Source organism: Olea europaea, unplaced genomic scaffold, assembly GCF_002742605.1.
Source record: "Olea europaea var. sylvestris unplaced genomic scaffold, O_europaea_v1 scaffold789, whole genome shotgun sequence".
NCBI lineage: Eukaryota > Viridiplantae > Streptophyta > Magnoliopsida > Lamiales > Oleaceae > Olea > Olea europaea.
The window spans coordinates 229,060-246,390 of NW_019266317.1; the positions used below are offsets into that span (position 1 = coordinate 229,060).

Below are 17,331 nucleotides of genomic sequence, written 5' to 3' on the forward strand. Positions count from 1 at the left end.
TCATTTATTGAAGAAGAGCCTAAAATGAGTGAAAATGTAATCACAACAGAGCTAAATGATGCTCTGGCAATCAATGAGAAGATAATTAGCTTACATTTTTCCGACCTAGTTATGGCCAAGATATTGATTTTGTGATTAAGCTGGATGAGGAGGTAAAAATCTTCATAGTTGAATTTGAATTAGATGGAATAGGTAAGTCCTATTATATAGAAATGAGCAATGTTGAATTTTGGAGATCCAATGAAGAGTGTAACAAAGCTAGATGAAGGAAAATAGGCAAGGAATCCAAAGCCTTATTTAGGTGTCCATGATTCAATTGTCAAAGTCGAGCTAGAGACTATAACAAAACACTTGTTGAGAGGTAACCCAATTTGGAGCTTCTCACAGTCAAAATCATACTACTCTAAAATACTATGTGCCTATTTGGAGCTTCTCACAGTCAAAGTCATAAACTAGGCCTTTTTTTTTAAAGATTTTCTCTATAAATCGAAAGTGGGATTCATCCTATATTTTTCCTTTATCATTGTATATGAATCACATTATTTAACTTTAGTAAAACACATGTATGCATAATAAAGCCCTTGTTTGGCCTCCATTAAAACTCATCAATTTAATTTAAATTTTTCTCTCTCATATTTTCAACCACACAATCTTCAATAAAATAATATTAAATGCAAATAAAAAAAATTCATTCTTTTACAACCATCCGTTCTTTCGAAAAAAAAAAAAGGCACCATTCCCCCATTATAAATCCAATTAATGGGGCCAAATGGGGGCAAAATTATACTTATTTATTTTTAATTTTTTTTACACAAAAATAAACTTAGATTAAACACAAACAAAACCATCATGCTAATAAAATTATAAGAGAACTTTAATTTTTCTATCTCCAAACTTATAATTCCTACGTTGTCCTCAATGTAATACCATAAAGCTCAAAGCATAGAAATTAAAGAAAAGTGAGTTCTCATTGAATAAGCGTTGTACGATGGAGTTGGTCTTACAAACTTGTAAAAAAAAAAAAAATATCTATTCTTTTCTTTATCCTCCTTCAAGAGGATTCTCTATTCTTTATGCCAATTTTTTTTCTACAATTAAGATTATAAGCTAAATTATGAACAACCAATAAGAAATTGTAGTCAAGATTCCCAATAAAAATATAATTCGAACACATCAACTACTTATCCCATCTATCTCAATTCAAAAAGTTGTAGAAAAGTTCCAAGAAAGATATTCTTGATTCTATGTAATCTCAAGCACGACTTGTGTGCAAATGCTTAATGACACTTTGAATATGACTTTAGAGGTTTGCTTAGCTTGCTCATTTTGACTTTGTTCCATATCACAACTTTTCTCCAAACTTTGACATTGCCCCTTTTCAAAGTAGTATGACTTCCATTCATTCTTGGATTTGAACTAATCACAAACTCAATCTTTGAACAAAAAATGAAGTTGGAGGATAGCATGGTAGTTCCATTTTTCATTCAATGTTACTAATTCAATTGGCCGCGTTATGATTAATTCCTTGGTATCTTCATTCTCTTCTTCTTTGGTTGTTGGTTGCTCAGGTTGAATAGTCAATCTACAAACCAAAATTTTGGGCAATTTTACAATGAAATTTTCATGATAATTCTCCTTTTTTTTGTTGAGGATTTGTGGGATTTTCATTATTTTGATCTTCCGATCAATAGAGAATTGATTGTTGCTCCCAACATGAATTATATGTTTGTTCATATAGATTGTATTGTACTTGATATTCTGATAATGTCAATAGTATATCAATCGTAAATCATCCTCATCAACCTTGTTTACACCTTTTACTTGAAGACCTGGTAGTCCTCATAGTACCCCCAAAGGCAAGTCATCCTCATCAATTTCAACAAATGCATCATAGCCTTTCAATTTAAAGCATGCTAGGGCGGAGAACTCCCTTATAGGCATGTCGTCTTCATGAATTTCGGGATCTCCCATAAGCTGTTATTGAGCTATTGCTTCCTTTAGCCCCCAGTCAATACCAAGAAAAACAAGTAGCTCAATTTAAGAAGGAAAAAAAATAAAAACAAAACCAAAAACAAAAACTTAAATCAAAGCTAGAACTAACAACAAAAATTAAAGTAAATAAATTAGTTCAGGCAATGGTGCCAAAAACTTGTTTGTGTAATTTTGCAAGTGTACAGATCATGGCAAGTGATAAAGTGAATTTGTAGTCCACGTGTCGTTCCTACATAAACTACTATCTACTATCAATTTTTAAACTAACCTAGCTCCAATTTATGTTAAAACGGTATCCAATTATCAAATCTAAATTTGTTTTGTGACTAAATTTTTATTAAATTAAATAAGGAAATATAATTAACAAGATTGAAAAGATATAAAATAGGTAGTTAAGATTTTCAATTTCACCTATGTTATTAATGTTCATCTAATTTCAATTAATTCAGCCCATTCAAATGTGCCAACAATCGAATTAACCTATTTAGCTAGTGATCTCTCTCGAAAAATACTAATTCTATTCATATGCCCAAATTTACTGTATCTCTATGTAAATTCACAAACATATGAACGCTTTAATTTAAAGAAATTCTATATAGATTGCATAGACTATAATTATCTCTTGATTTCTTATAATACCTATGTTATTTATTGCACGTGCTAGAATCATACATTACATCTTGATTTCCGTACTATCCCTAGATCAGTCAATTGTTGAGCAGGCGATTGAAGCATTAAATGCAAAATAACTAATTAATACATATTAAAGTGGATTGAAGTCTTGGAATTAAATAAGTGTATAAACCTTAAGCTACACCGTCATCCTAACATAAAAATATTTAGCCACTCATAATGTCGAAATAAAACAAATAAAAGTTAAAAGACATCACCTGATTTAATTTCAGTGAATAACATAATTAAAACACTTTGCCATCTAAGTCGCAATAATTGTCCATTTCATTCCTTATGTATTATAAATCTTCTGGCTATTTGATGATGGATCGTTATTATAAATCTTGCACAATGTCTTGATGATGTTTTGTACAAAAAAAAAAAAAAAAAAAAAACTGGAATTATTCTTTCTTCTTCTCTTGTGGTTGTCTTGTCCGTCTACGTACATCTACCTCCTTTTATTTAAATCTGCTGCTATCTTTGTTCCATTTTAAAAGGAATCTAATTTCAATTAGAGTTTCAATCATTTTTCAGTTGGTTAGGCCCGATTTATTTTTATTCAACTTCCTTCGCGTCACTTGACAATTGGAATTTTATCTCCTCTCCAAGTCTTTCTTCTAAGGCACAGTTAAGTGTATTTCTTGCCCCCAAGGTCCCAATTCTTCAAGATTATTCAGTTTAGTCCTTCAAAATTTTAAAATGTAGAATTCGATAAAATTTTAAAGTGTAGAATTCGATCCCAAAATTATGTGTTTTATCCAAATTTCGATCGTCTTGATCTGATCTCAAGTTTTCTACTAACATAACCTAAAAATACAATTAATTAATAATCAAGTTCACATTAATACTAACACTAGCCTTTGACACGTGCACTGAACGAGTTTTATATTTATTGTATTTTTGTTAGCGTCAAAATTGTAGATTTTTTTACTTATAAGTAATTTCTTACATTTTACAAATATTTTTTGTCTGTATTTTTTTTTGTTAATAATTTCTTACATAAAAGTGATTGTTGGAAATAAAATAGTGATAGCAAAAAATATCAACAAATAAAAATATTACTAATAAACAAATTCAAAGAAAAAATTAGTCTCCATGCTTGGAAGTCTCAACCCTCCGTAATACGGAGGCTTGATCTATCCATAACAAGAGACTTGGTCTCTCATAACAAGCCTCCATATCACGGAGGAAAAATCCTTCGTGATATGGAGGCTTGATCTCATGGAGAGATCAAGTCTCCATAATAAATATGGAGAGATTCCTTCGATATTTTTTTTATTTAAATGATATTTTATTTATAGATCATCTATTTAACATATAAGTTAATATTTAATTTTAAAAATTAAATATATTTAAATATTTACTCCAAATTTTTAAGTTAATATATTGTTAAGTTACAAGTAATTTTTATAATTATAATTATAATTTTATTTTTTTTACTTTTTAATAACTTTAAGCGAATTTTTTTTACATATATTTATGGAATTCACACTTTTGCTCTTAAATTAACCCCCTCAATTAATTATTATTTAAACGGTTTGTAAACATTTTGATTGATATTATTTTTTGGTCATCCAAATGGTTATTATATACCTTTTACGTACATATATAAAAATAATGTTTTTATTTATTAACAAATGAATATATTTATTTTTCGAAAAATGAGTTTTTATTATCATTTCATTTTTATCATGAAATGATTCTAATATTAATATATTAGATTGTGCTTCAAAATTATATAATCTATCAAATATAATTTTTAAAATTAACTTTTATAAAGTAATATGTTCTTATTAATATATATATATTTTTTTAAGTAAAGTAATAATGGAGCCTCATGTTATGGAGGCTCAAGTGAAGGCATCATGCTAGTGGAGGCATTAGCATATGGAGGCATCAGCATTCCATAATTGTTATGGAGGCTCAAGTACGAGCCTCCATAACATATTATATTATAAAATTAATAAAAATTTAATTATTTTTTATTTTATAATTGTATTTTCGAAAATTTAAAAAAAAAAAGTGGCTATGAAATTGTTAATTTTTAAATGTATTTTTTTGTTGAAAGTAAAAATAATTTTTTATGTTATTTGTAAAAAAAAATAAAAATTATTGTAATTTTATTAGCGTAATAAGAAGATTTATTATGATTTTTATTTTTTGCATTTTGTGAAAAATTTTGTTTATAGTGATTGACAAATATTCTTCCACACACGCATCATGCCAACAACATTTAAAAAAAATAATTTTAGTATATATTTTATGGAGGCAAGACTTCCATATTATGAAGCAAAGCCTCCATATCATGGAAGGTTCATGGAGATAAAACCTCCATAATATGGAGGCTCAAGCATGAGCCTCCATAATTACGAAGGCCTCAACGTGCATTTTTTTTGCTTTCTGTTTTTTTCATTGGCTCTCAGTACAATAATTTAATTTCATTTAATCAACTTAATTTTTTTAATATTCTTAAAATAAAAATACATAAAATAATGGAAACTTACTCTTTCTTCATTTTTACACGTTACAACTATGCTTCTCTATTTCTCCACACTATCTCTTTCACCATTTTCTCACGCTATTAACCATGTATCTTTAGAAAGTTTATTTTTGAACACATAAGTAAGTTTAAATAAAAACATTATTTTTATATATGTATGTAAAAGGTATATAATAACCATTTGGATGACCAAAAAATAATATCAATCAAAATATTTACGAACCGTTTAAATAATAATTTATTGAGGGGGTTAATTCAAAAGTAAAAGTGTGAATTCCATAAATATATGATTGAAAATATGTTTGAAGAAAAATAAATTTTAAAAAATGAAAATCAAACATGTTAACAAATGAATATATTTATTTTACCATTTCATTTTTATCATGAAATGATTCTAGTTTTAATATGTTAGATTGTGATTCAAAATTACATAATCTATCTAATATAATTTTTAAAATTAATTTTTATAAAGTAATATATTTTTATGAATTTTTTTTTTTGGAAGGTGAAATATAATAGTACTAAAAAATATAAAATAATTAAATTTTTATTAATTTTAAAAAATAAAATGTTATGGAGGTTCAACATGGAACGGAGGCTCAAGCATGAGCCTCTGTAATTCTGGAGATCTCAACACGAGCCTCCGTTTACTTTACTAAAAAAAAAAATTCATAAAAATATATTACTTTATAAAAATTAATTTTAAAAATTATATTTGATAGATTATGTAATTTTGAAGCACAAAGTAACATATTAAAATTAGACTCATTTCACGATAAAAATGAAATAGTAATAAAAACTTATTTTTCGAAAAATAAATATATTCATTTGTTAACATGTTTGGTTTTCATTTTTTAAAATTTATTTTTCTTTAATAATATTTTCAATCATATATTTATGGAATTCATACTTTTGCTCTTGAATTAGTGTGGGGAAATAGAGAGACATGACTGCAGCGTGTAAAAATGGAGAAAGAGTAAATAGGGCTCTATGACATAATCATTTATGTCACATAAATTGAGGAAAAGCAACAAAGTCATTGTATCAAACGCGTAAGATAAACGACGTCGTTGCTTTCTCTCAATAAAAAAAAAAGCTACAGTAAGACAAAATGGAAGAATCTACTGCTCTTTCTACAGAGTGAAACATTGTCCTTTTATATAGTAGTGAAAAAGCCATTTTTGATGACTTAGATAAGTGCGAATTTAACATTTATTAGGCAAAATAGTTAATGAAGAGGATGACGATCAAGAATATCTAAGAGACGAGGAAGAGAAAAAAGAAAAATACATCGATGGAGTGTGTGAAAAAGAACAAGGAGAGTTTGTGTGCATTGTAGAGGAAATCTCATACTCGTCCATGCAAGAAGAAAGATTCGGCATAGAGAGATCTTTCTGGCCAAGTGTCGAGTTAGTAATATTGTTTGTAGTCTGATTATAGATAGTTGTGGTTCTGAGAATCTGATCATCAAAAAGTGGTGGATCATGTGAAGCTGCTGAACGAACCACATCCAACTCCTTATCAAATTGGTTGGATTAAGAAGGGCCTGATATTCAGGTGACTCGAATTTACAAAGTACCTTGTTTAAGGGAACCTTTTACAATTCAAAAGTTATTTGTGCTATTGTTGAGATGGATGCAATTCATATTCTATTGTGTAGACCTAGCATTTTGACATAGATGTTGTACATAGAAGTAGAGAGAACACTTACATATTCCAGCGAAGGATAAAAAAATCATGGTTGCACCTACACGTAGTACGCAAAAGACTTCTAAAGTGGAAGGAAATCTTTCCTAGCTATTGCAAATTCAGCCAATAATTTTTTCTCTAATGTAAAGGAGTTTAGGGAAACAATTATAAAAAAAGTGTAGCAACTGAACAACTAGGTGAACAATTGCTACTGATATACATAGATGCCGAAAGGCATTTAATGTGTGTAAGATGGTTAGGGCGTTTCTAAGAAAGAGCATGATGGAAGTCCGAAAAACTAAATCAAAAGAAGTATGGCCATTTTCAAATTCTGCAAAAGATTAATTATAATGCATATGTCATTGATCTTCTTCGGTACATGAAGATTTCTAAGTTTTTAATATTGCAGATATTTATGAGTATGTGTCAGCTAGTGAGGAGCATTGGTATCCTGATGAAAACTTACGATCAAGTTGTTCTAAAGTGAAAGAGAATGATGTAGAAAAGTTATGAGGGAAGATTATAAACCAATTGGAAAAAAGGAGGAGGATAGATGAAAATACGCTTAACATTCATCTCGGGTGTTAAACATACTGAAACGAGTACAACCCTTAAAGAACTTTTTGATTCTACACTTGTTTATAAGGTGATGATAGGCCTTTGGTCAATATCATCGGACTTTAGGGTCAAAATTTCATCTTTTAGGGGTTTATTTTAAAAAATTCTCTTTTAAATTAATTTAATGGTATTTTTGAGATTTTTATAGTTTTTGAGTTTCATTAAGTTTTATCTATAGAATTAAAAAATTGATTTGATAAGGATTTTTTTTTTTTTGACTCTTTAAATATATGTTGAGGGTTTGAAAGCCCCTTCAGACCTTTTTGATAAATAATAATTCAGTTTTTCCATTATTTTGTGGATTCTAATAATTCTCGAGTCCATCTGAATGAAATTCGAGTAACGCCCATTTGTTTGTTATGAACAAGAACATTTATTATTTTTATTATTTATGTTTTCGTCCTGTGTCATTTTCCAATATTACCTTTTGAGCATCAATCTACCATTTTTTTACAAGAAAATAAGTATTTTAGATGCTTGAGGAACTATAAATTGCCTTTTTATTCAAGATATCAAGTCCGTTCACGTCTTCACGAACTTAATACAAATACAAAAACACTACATTGATAATACATCTTGACATAAAAAGTAAGAAGCTAGAAATAAGTAAAAGCTCCCCGACGCCCTATCCCAAACAAAACATAGATATATCTTATTATTAGCATAATTTTTCAAACAACGAATAAAACCAGAAAATTAAGATTTCTCAATTAATCCTTCTGCAGTTCTTCCTTATCTCTCCATTTGATCCTGTGAGGGGGCTAATGTCCCCCATTTTAATCATGGCGGAGGCAAAATCAGATTGAAAGTTGTTCGGATTGTTGGCGTAAGTTGAGACGATTGAGTTAGTGGATCCACCACTAAAAAGCTGTTGATCGGAATGTAGGAGTCCCCTCTGAGTCACAAGGTTTTTGAAATAATCGTTGTCAAAATTTGTTGGAGTCTGAAGATCCAAAGGTGCCAAGTTGTTGTCCCCTGAACCACTGGCTCTGGGACAGTTTCGTTGCCTTAACCGTGCGAATGAACTGTCCAAGTTGGTTTCGTTGTATATACGAGCCCTGAAGCTGGTGCACCTTGCTTGCCCAATTGTATGAGAACCTGCAGGATTTGCAAAAGAATATATATACCGTGTTAATTTGCAAAAGCTGATTCCTGGATCTTTGCCTGATCGAATGCTACGTTGAAGCCCCTCATCTAAAAGCTTGAATACAAGGAGAATGAAAGTAAGAAGAGCTGGTAAAGAGAACAAACCAGATAAAGCAACAAGGTCCCTGCTGGAAAGTCCAAGAGCACTGAATCTTGAAATAAGGGCATTAAGATTTGAAGTTGGAGGGGGGATGCCATTATTTGCAGCAGCCTGGCTTGCTGTTCTTGAATCTCTTCTTCCAAGTTTTACATTCCAGTTAGGGCCTCCAAGCTGCAATTAGGATTATACATACTATATATTATTATTTGAAAATATTCCACATTCTATAAATAATATACGTGTTCTAAAAGACTCGAATGTGTGAATGATTGTTCTCGAACTGGGCCATGTCGGCTCTGTTCAAACAGGGGATCCACTTATGGGGGGTCTGTGGCCCTGTTCAAACTGCACAACCCAATGTGTATACTATTTGGTATGAATACATATTCATACTAATGATTTCCTAAACACTGATACTTAATTTATGTTAAGCATCGATGAACAATTATTCATACTTTTTGGAGATAGCTCAAAATGTCCCTGTCCAAAACCTTTAATGTGGAATACCCCTTGTCTTCATGTTCCATCAATGTTGTTATTAAATCCCAATAAATAGGGAAAGTGTAAAAAAGGGCAAAACCAGACCTATTAGACATGGTGTGAACCCCCCCGCCCCACCCCCACTTCCAAAACACCTACTGGAATTTACGGAAGAGGTCCCTTACGTCTATTCTTCTCAATAAAAGAACTGAAAACGACAAATACACCCTGATTTTTGAATAAAACAAAAAGTAAAAAATGGGACGGCATGGGGTATTCCATACTAAAGGTTTCAAATATAGACTTTTTTACTATTTCCAAAAGATATGAGTTTTCAACAGCATGCCCAATAGGAAGGGGGTTTAGTGCTGTTTAGCCAATTTTTTTGTAGCCAAACTTACGGTGACAACAGAATCTCGAGCAGTGATGGCTAATATATCAGCACAAGATACCACTCCAGGGCACACATTCTCAACAGCAGACTTTATGTTGTCAACAACGTCAAATCCCCTGGCAGAATTACGATTTGGATTTGCGTTCTTTTCTCCAGTGAAAGAAGAAGTATCGTCAAGAAGGATTGACCCATCACATCCCTGGAAAGGTATCAACATCAAGTTAGATGAACTATGGACACACAGTTTGTATTTTAAGATGGAAATATATCATACACTTAGGTATATTTATTTTGTGGACTTTTCAAGAACTACTCACATGCCACGTCGCCCATAATTTGGTATCTACAAACTGGTGCTGATTTGCCATTTTATAATCGTGACTCACATTATGTTACATTCATCAGTAGGCAGAAAGTGTTACAACTATGCTCTGCTCTAGTAGATTGAACTAATATTTTCTTTCATTCTCACCATTCGCCCAGTGGTAATTAAGACCCATTTTGATGGCCATTACTTGGCCAAATAATGTTTTGAATAGATATTTTTAGAAGAATATGTAGTTAAAAAGTAGAGAAATTTTGAATTTACATATAGAATATTTTATTATGTAAATATGTGGTTGAAAATGAGGACATATTTGAAAACCATCATTTCAAAACTATTTATCTTACATACTTATTTTCAATCGCATATTCACATAATAAAACATTCTGTACGTAAGCTCTAAACATTTTCAGACATTTTTTAACGACACATTGACCAAAAATCATTAATCAAAAATTTTTTTTGCTAAATAATGGCCATCAAATAAGGACTGAGTATATAGAAAAAAAGAGTTTTCAAATAATAGTTGTCGAAAATGAACTGAACTTGGCCGTAAAAGGTAGAAATTGTGACAGAAACCCTTTTTTTTTTTTTTTTTTTTTTTTTTGGTCGAGCAGGTGGATGGTTGATTCTAGAAAGAATGCCATGAAGCAAAAGAAGAGTCAAATAAATATAAATTTATGCTTGCAGGTGCAAATGTGTCCGTGCGACTATTATTAGGGCGATACAAAAATTTAGACATCAAATGACTTACGAGCATCAAGTGTAAGTGGTGTTTCTGATGCTGATATACAGTACTACATGCAACATAAAATTCGATAATATAGCGAATAAAAGCTGTAATAAGAAAATTACATTGACGAAGCAATCGTGGAAGAATAAGCGAAGTAGAGAGGCGCCCATTCGAGCTTCCTTTGATATAGCAGATTGCACAGCAGATTTGACAGTGGAAAAAAGGTTCGGACAAGATGTTGAGTAAAAACCCGTGGAAAGTTGAGCTGACGAGTTTCCTATTAAGATGACAAGTATAGCCAAACAAATGGCATTCTTGAAAAAGGCCATTGGAAATTAAGTTTGAAGAATATCTAACAAATAGAACTAAGAAGAACGTGTGTTGTGCCCATTATAAGGAAGAATCTAATGTATATATAGGCAAGTTGTTAACTGCTCTCTCTAGGTACTTTTGCCTCAGCCGGTTACCTAACTTGTAGATTTCTCTTGTGCGACATTTCAAAGTTTGAATGTTTTGACGAGGTAAAAGCTTAAATATTTTGTTCTTTTAAGCAATGTCCTTTTTTTCTCCCAGAAAACTCGTAGAGTCTGTTTGATAGCAAGTGAAAAAGGCAAATCAATTTTATGTAAGTTGAAAAAGAAAGAATCACCGAGACCATGAGTATTCGATTTTCATGGAATTGGCCAAAAACATGCTTTAAATGTTTGTACTTTGGAATTCGAATTCCATTTATACTTTCGTATTAAATAGTCGAGGTAGAAAATGAATTCTTCGGATGTGACATTTTTCATGGAATACGATGCTATCAAATGGACCGTTAATATAATATAATATTAGATGATTGCGACCAAATTAAGGATAGTAATCAAGAGGCACCAATCTAATAATGACATCGGCCTTATTGATTAACTAAAATAGGCAAGCAAGTTAAAAAGGCAAATCAATTTTATGTAAGTTGAAAAAGAAAGAATCATCAAGACCATGAGTATTCGATTTTCATAGAATTGGCCAAAAACATGTTTTAAATGTTTGTACTTTGGAATTCGAACTCCATTTCTACTTTCGTATTAAATAGTCGAGGTAGAAAACGAATTCTTCGAATGTGACATTTTTCATGGAATATGATGCTATCAAACGGACCTTTAATATAATATAATATAATATTAGATGATTGCGACCAAATTAAAGATAGTAATCGAGAGGCACCAATCTAATAATGACATCGGCCTTATTGATTAACTAAAATAGGCAAGCAAGTTAAAAAGGCAAATCAATTTTATGTAAGTTGAAAAAGAAAGAATCACCAAAACCATGAGTATTCGATTTTCATGGAATTGGCCAAAAACATGTTTTAAATGTTTGTACTTTGGAATTCGAACTCCATTTCTACTTTCGTATTAAATAGTCGAGGTAGAAGACGAATTCTTCGAATCTGACATTTTTCATGGAATATGATGCTATCAAACGGACCTTTAATATAATATAATATAATATTAGATGATTGCGACCAAATTAAAGATAGTAATCGAGAGGCACCAATCTAATAGTGACATCGGCCTTATTGATTAACTAAAATAGGCAAGTAAAATGAGACATCGACATTGGATATTTTGGGTTAACTAAATTAACAATTATTTTTTATACACAAGCAATAAATAAATTATTTGTTAACAATAGTCTCTCAAAAATATTTTAAGGAACCAGAGATGACTATTACATGTTGAAATAATTATTGTTAATTAGCACTCCTTGTCAGTCACAAATGGGTCTCATTGCATGCCTCGCGCGGAAAAAAATAAAATAAAATAAAATAAAATAATAAAAATAAAAAAGAAAATTACACCCTCGCCATCAAATATTCTCGAACCACATATGCACCTTGGCTATCGAGGCTTTAAAGGAAAGCAGACTATCAATCACAGAAGTGCAAACCTCAATGAGAATATTAGAATTTGGACTTATTCATGATTTCTAACAAAATGATGAGATGATGTCCCTACAAATTGACTATAATATAGTAATATAAACAAATAATAAAGAGTTTAAAATTAAACAATTAGAAATCTAAAAATTGAAAGTTTAAAGATCCAATCTTCCACTAGAAAAAGTCAACTTGGATCAAATCGAAACGTAGTGTCGCACTTTTGGAAATCTTAACGTTCTTCAATCAAAGTAGCTTTTTTCCAACCAAAATAATGTCGGAACTTTTTCTTCGGTCTATTTAAATAGTGCTGTCAACCATCATGATCAAGCATAAGACTCGTTCTAAATTGGTGGTTACGTTGTAGTAGCTCATGATCGGCTAAGGCCGATTCTCATACTGAACTTTTTGGATGGATCTAATAGTTTCGGGCTAGTACATCCGGTTTGACACCTATAAATATACTAATTTATGAAAAAGGTTGAGCATAATAATGTCAAATTAATAATAATAATAATAATAATAATAATAATAATAATAATAATAATAATAATAATAATAATAATAATAATAATAATAAGTTGAAGGCATAAATACATCAATGAGCTAATATTGAAAAAGTGATGAAAAAGGAAAAAACTCAAAATCAATAGAAATAACCAACTATATAATTTAATATATTTGATATATTATTAATCCAAAGCTTACTTTCCCTTTCACTCACTCTAAAATGAGAAAAAAATTACAAAATAATTGCCAAACAGCATTACGCCAACGCAGTTAGTTATGTATTAAACGACACGACGATTTCATTGATTAATAAAGATAATGTTGAATCCGCGTAAGATTTGTTTGAAAGTAGATTGTTTTTAATTTTTGTTGACAAAAGTGATCCAAAAATAAAGTTACAAAAGAAATGTATAATGATTTGGTGAAGACCTGAGAGATACAGGGACGAGCGGACTTTTCCGTGCGTAAAAAGTTGACTAATCGATATTAAGAATATATGTGGTTTGGTAGTTTGATTAATTATGCAAAGTTTTCTAAGTCACTGTTTGGTAAAATTTAAATTTTACATTTAAATTTAAATCAAAATCAACAATTAATTTTAACCACATATTTCACATGATTCACAATTTTTCAACCACATATTTCATCAACTTTTATTAAAGTCTACTAAAAATCTTATTTTAATTACAACCAAACATTCGTTAAAGCATTAAAAAAAATGTTGAGGTTGTCCCATATTGATTGTAGATGTGATTGATATTTAATTTATATGTGTGAGAAAAAGTCTTACTTCTTGAACTAACTTTTGGGGTGAGAAAGATTCAATACCGCCCCCCGAGGCATATTTTAGTGATGCAAAGAATAAGGGTGAGATATACTCAGCCTTGCTGATAGTCGCAGTGTGAGGGTTCAATTCCTGAAACATGGATTGAGATTCTTTGTGGGTACCAGTGTACGGGCAGCTCTTGTTCCCTAACCTGTTGAGGCATATCCCGCGATTAACCTCTCTTACAATATTCCAGGGACGGGACGATGGGGGGACCCTTAAGGTTGGGATACAACCTTTTAAAGACTCAATATCCCCCAACATTAAGTACAATATATACCAAAGTTAATTAGTACATATGAAAATTAAGATTGAAAGTTATTCTTAATTTTCACGAATATTCACTAGCCATAAAATATTGAGATCGCACATTCACATTAGAAGCTTCCATTTGTTTATGAATTTACAAGAATGGTTTATTTTTAAAAAAAATGAATGGTTGAAAAGGAAAGAAAAGTTTTCGATTTACGTGTAATATTATTTTATGAAAGATTATGTGGTTGAAAATAGGAGAGGAAAAAAATGAAAAATAATGTAATGAAAATAGAATATATCACTCTTTCTGTAGTTTTACATGGTAAGAGACAAAAATGAACAACATAATAAATGTGAGTTTTTACTTTGTTTCATTAATATCACGGGGCTATATAATATTTACAATTAACAAAACTAAATTATAATATATGATTAAGAAGAGAGGTTTTATGATGCATATTTTAAAACTGCAAACTCTCGTTTGGCGTTCATTCCATTACATTTCATTTTTCTCTCTTCTATTTTCAACTACACAATTTTTCATAAAATAATATTAAACATAAATCGAAAGAAATTTCTTTCTTTTTCAATTACTCATTTAAAAAAATATATTATTTCACTCATTTTCATTTTAAAAAATGGGGCCCAGCGAAACGGGGCGTAATCATATAAGATCTAGCTAGATTATCGAAAATGCTATTATTGAAGGTGGACAATCCTTCCACGGAATTCACTCTAAAACCATATAGGGGACGGGATGTCAAATCAATTCGTTATTGAAATTTTTATGAATTCCAATTATTTATAGATATTTCTTGTTATAGAAGTATTGATATGGTAGCCCTCATTTTCAACTCACATTAATTGTATATTAGAAATCAGTTCTCTTTAGAAAAACTTTAAAAGGAGCCACCCTTTGAATTTGTCCACTTCTCGAGATCCCTAAATCACGGACGATGTCAAAATATTCTTCTTTTAACAGAGTGGGGTCCTATTTTTTGTTATGTGATCAATAAAATCTTGACATTTCATTATAATTTTAAAGTGTGATCTTTAAAATTTTGATGTGAATTCCATCTTTAAAAGTTCAATTTTATTAAAAAAAAGTAATTAAAATTCTTATATATTGGATAGACATTTTGCATTTACTCAATGAGGGATATTATCCTTTATAAACCCCGTGAAATGGTAACTCGTTTCAGCACATCAATTTTGAAATTATGTGCTGGTTTGAATTTTAATTGAACTGTTCGTTGCAACTTAATGATTCTGATATCATATCAAGACTTCGGGCATCTTGAAAGATCAACTTCGCCAAAGGAGTAATCCAAAACTGATTAATAGTTTCATGTTTGGTTTAATGTGAGATATTACACTTCATATCATGATTTTGTTAGATGCTAGTTGAAGAGGAGATAGCAAAATTAAGACAACATATCCATTACGTGATTCTACTAAGCAAAGGTCAAACTCCATGCAAGGCGTGAACTTCTAGAGCATTTTTAAACTTTTGACTTCAATCTAAATTTAGTTCAAACGCTTTTATATCAACCAACTACTTTGTGAGTTTTCCTTGACTTTGAACAAAATAACCCCACCAAGAAAAACAACAATGAAATTAATGATATTATGTGCTTTCAAGGAAACACTCTCTATTGGGGGCGGATTTACGTGGTCGCCCTAACTAGATTCGTCGAGAAGAAATTTTTTTTTTTTCGATAATAGATAAAAATTTTATGTTATATAACTGATAATTCATTTTATTTTCAAACCCTTCTTTTGCCTAGTTGGTAAAAACTTACATTTATATATTGCTAGTCTTGGATTCGAGTCCTTCCCGTCGATTTCATTGTGCAAAATTTTTATTTCTACAATATTTACCAAAATCCTTAAGGAAAGGATTCGAAGTTATGACCTCTACTTATGGTGAATGGAAGCTTATCCATCATGGTAATAATTGAATTTTGAATCTAAATTTAAAAAAATAATATATGTTACGACTCTAGGTGAGTCAATATCTTCTTTTTCTTTTTTTCTTTTTTCTTTGTTTTAAATATTTGAGGCTTTAATAATTTATAAGATATGACTTATGAGTATTGAGTTTTAATTTATATGTTATTTAAAAATTTGTTTATTGTGAATTGTGATATTAAAAATTAATTTGAGTATCGTGAAATGTGAATATATGATTTATGAAAATTGAAAATGAAAAATTAGGGAATTTATAATTTGTGATGAATTGGTGTTGAGAATTGGATATTGAATCTTTAGTTTTATTTTAATCTTTGATTAACTTTCAATCCTCATATTGATTATGGAATAATTTTCAATTGAATCTCAATCTATTTCTTATAGTGGTATATCTAATCTCTCTACTACTTTTAGTCAAGTAAACGATTTGTTAAGCATTGATAACACAAAGAACTCCTATATATCATATAATTTATATTATTTCGAATTGTGTACAACTCAGTTTGTTCGGTAAACTACTTAGGGGAAACTATAATATGATATAAATATACAGTTTTTACGTTTTAGTATATTTACATATAGATCGAAAATTTTTTAATATTATTTAATTTAATATTAATAAACGACATCGTTATACGATCGTTGACTATCGACAGTCAATGGCCAACGATCAACAGCCACTCTAACTGAGTCGAAGTCCTGGATTCGCCCCTACTCTCTATATTATATTTCCTAAAGCTAAAATATTTACGGCTAAATCAACTATTGCATTTGATAATACGTATTAAAACAATAAATCCCACTTAAAGTTAGCTCAAAATTTTTAAGCGAAATTGTTAAACATTACATGTTAGTCCTTGTTAAAAAGGCCTCGTTCACACCATACATACGACAAAAAGAACAAGTGAAGAACCTCAAACATTAAGAAGGTCTCATTGTATTACGAAAGTTTGTAGTATTATCCCTTGTCTTTATTTCATATAACATAATATATATCTCAAGTTGTGCCTCACTTAAAAACCCAAATAAACTTTTTATTCGAATGTATAGCAACTAAGCTGTTGAAAATTCGATTATCAAAGAGTGTTTCATGCTAGCATTCAATATGTTCAACACTTAACAATTAGGTTATCAGTTTGAGTAATGCTATTCGTAGTCGTTCACTGCGGTAGTCGCTCTACATGGCATACATATGGCAG

The 17,331-nt window shown here is 30.2% G+C and overlaps 1 protein-coding gene across 1 annotated transcript; it reads right to left on the reverse strand.

Moving 5' to 3' along the window:
* Nucleotides 1-7,953: 7,953 nt before the first annotated feature.
* Nucleotides 7,954-11,043, reverse strand: LOC111391409 (peroxidase P7). The gene is made up of 4 exons (XM_023016620.1): nt 10,772-11,043; nt 9,599-9,790; nt 8,723-8,888; nt 7,954-8,569 (listed from the first exon to the last, which is right to left on the reverse strand). Exons 1-4 carry the CDS (start codon nt 10,976-10,978, stop codon nt 8,178-8,180), a joined length of 957 nt encoding a protein of 318 aa, XP_022872388.1. The 5' UTR covers nt 10,979-11,043; the 3' UTR covers nt 7,954-8,177.
* Nucleotides 11,044-17,331: the final 6,288 nt, after the last annotated feature.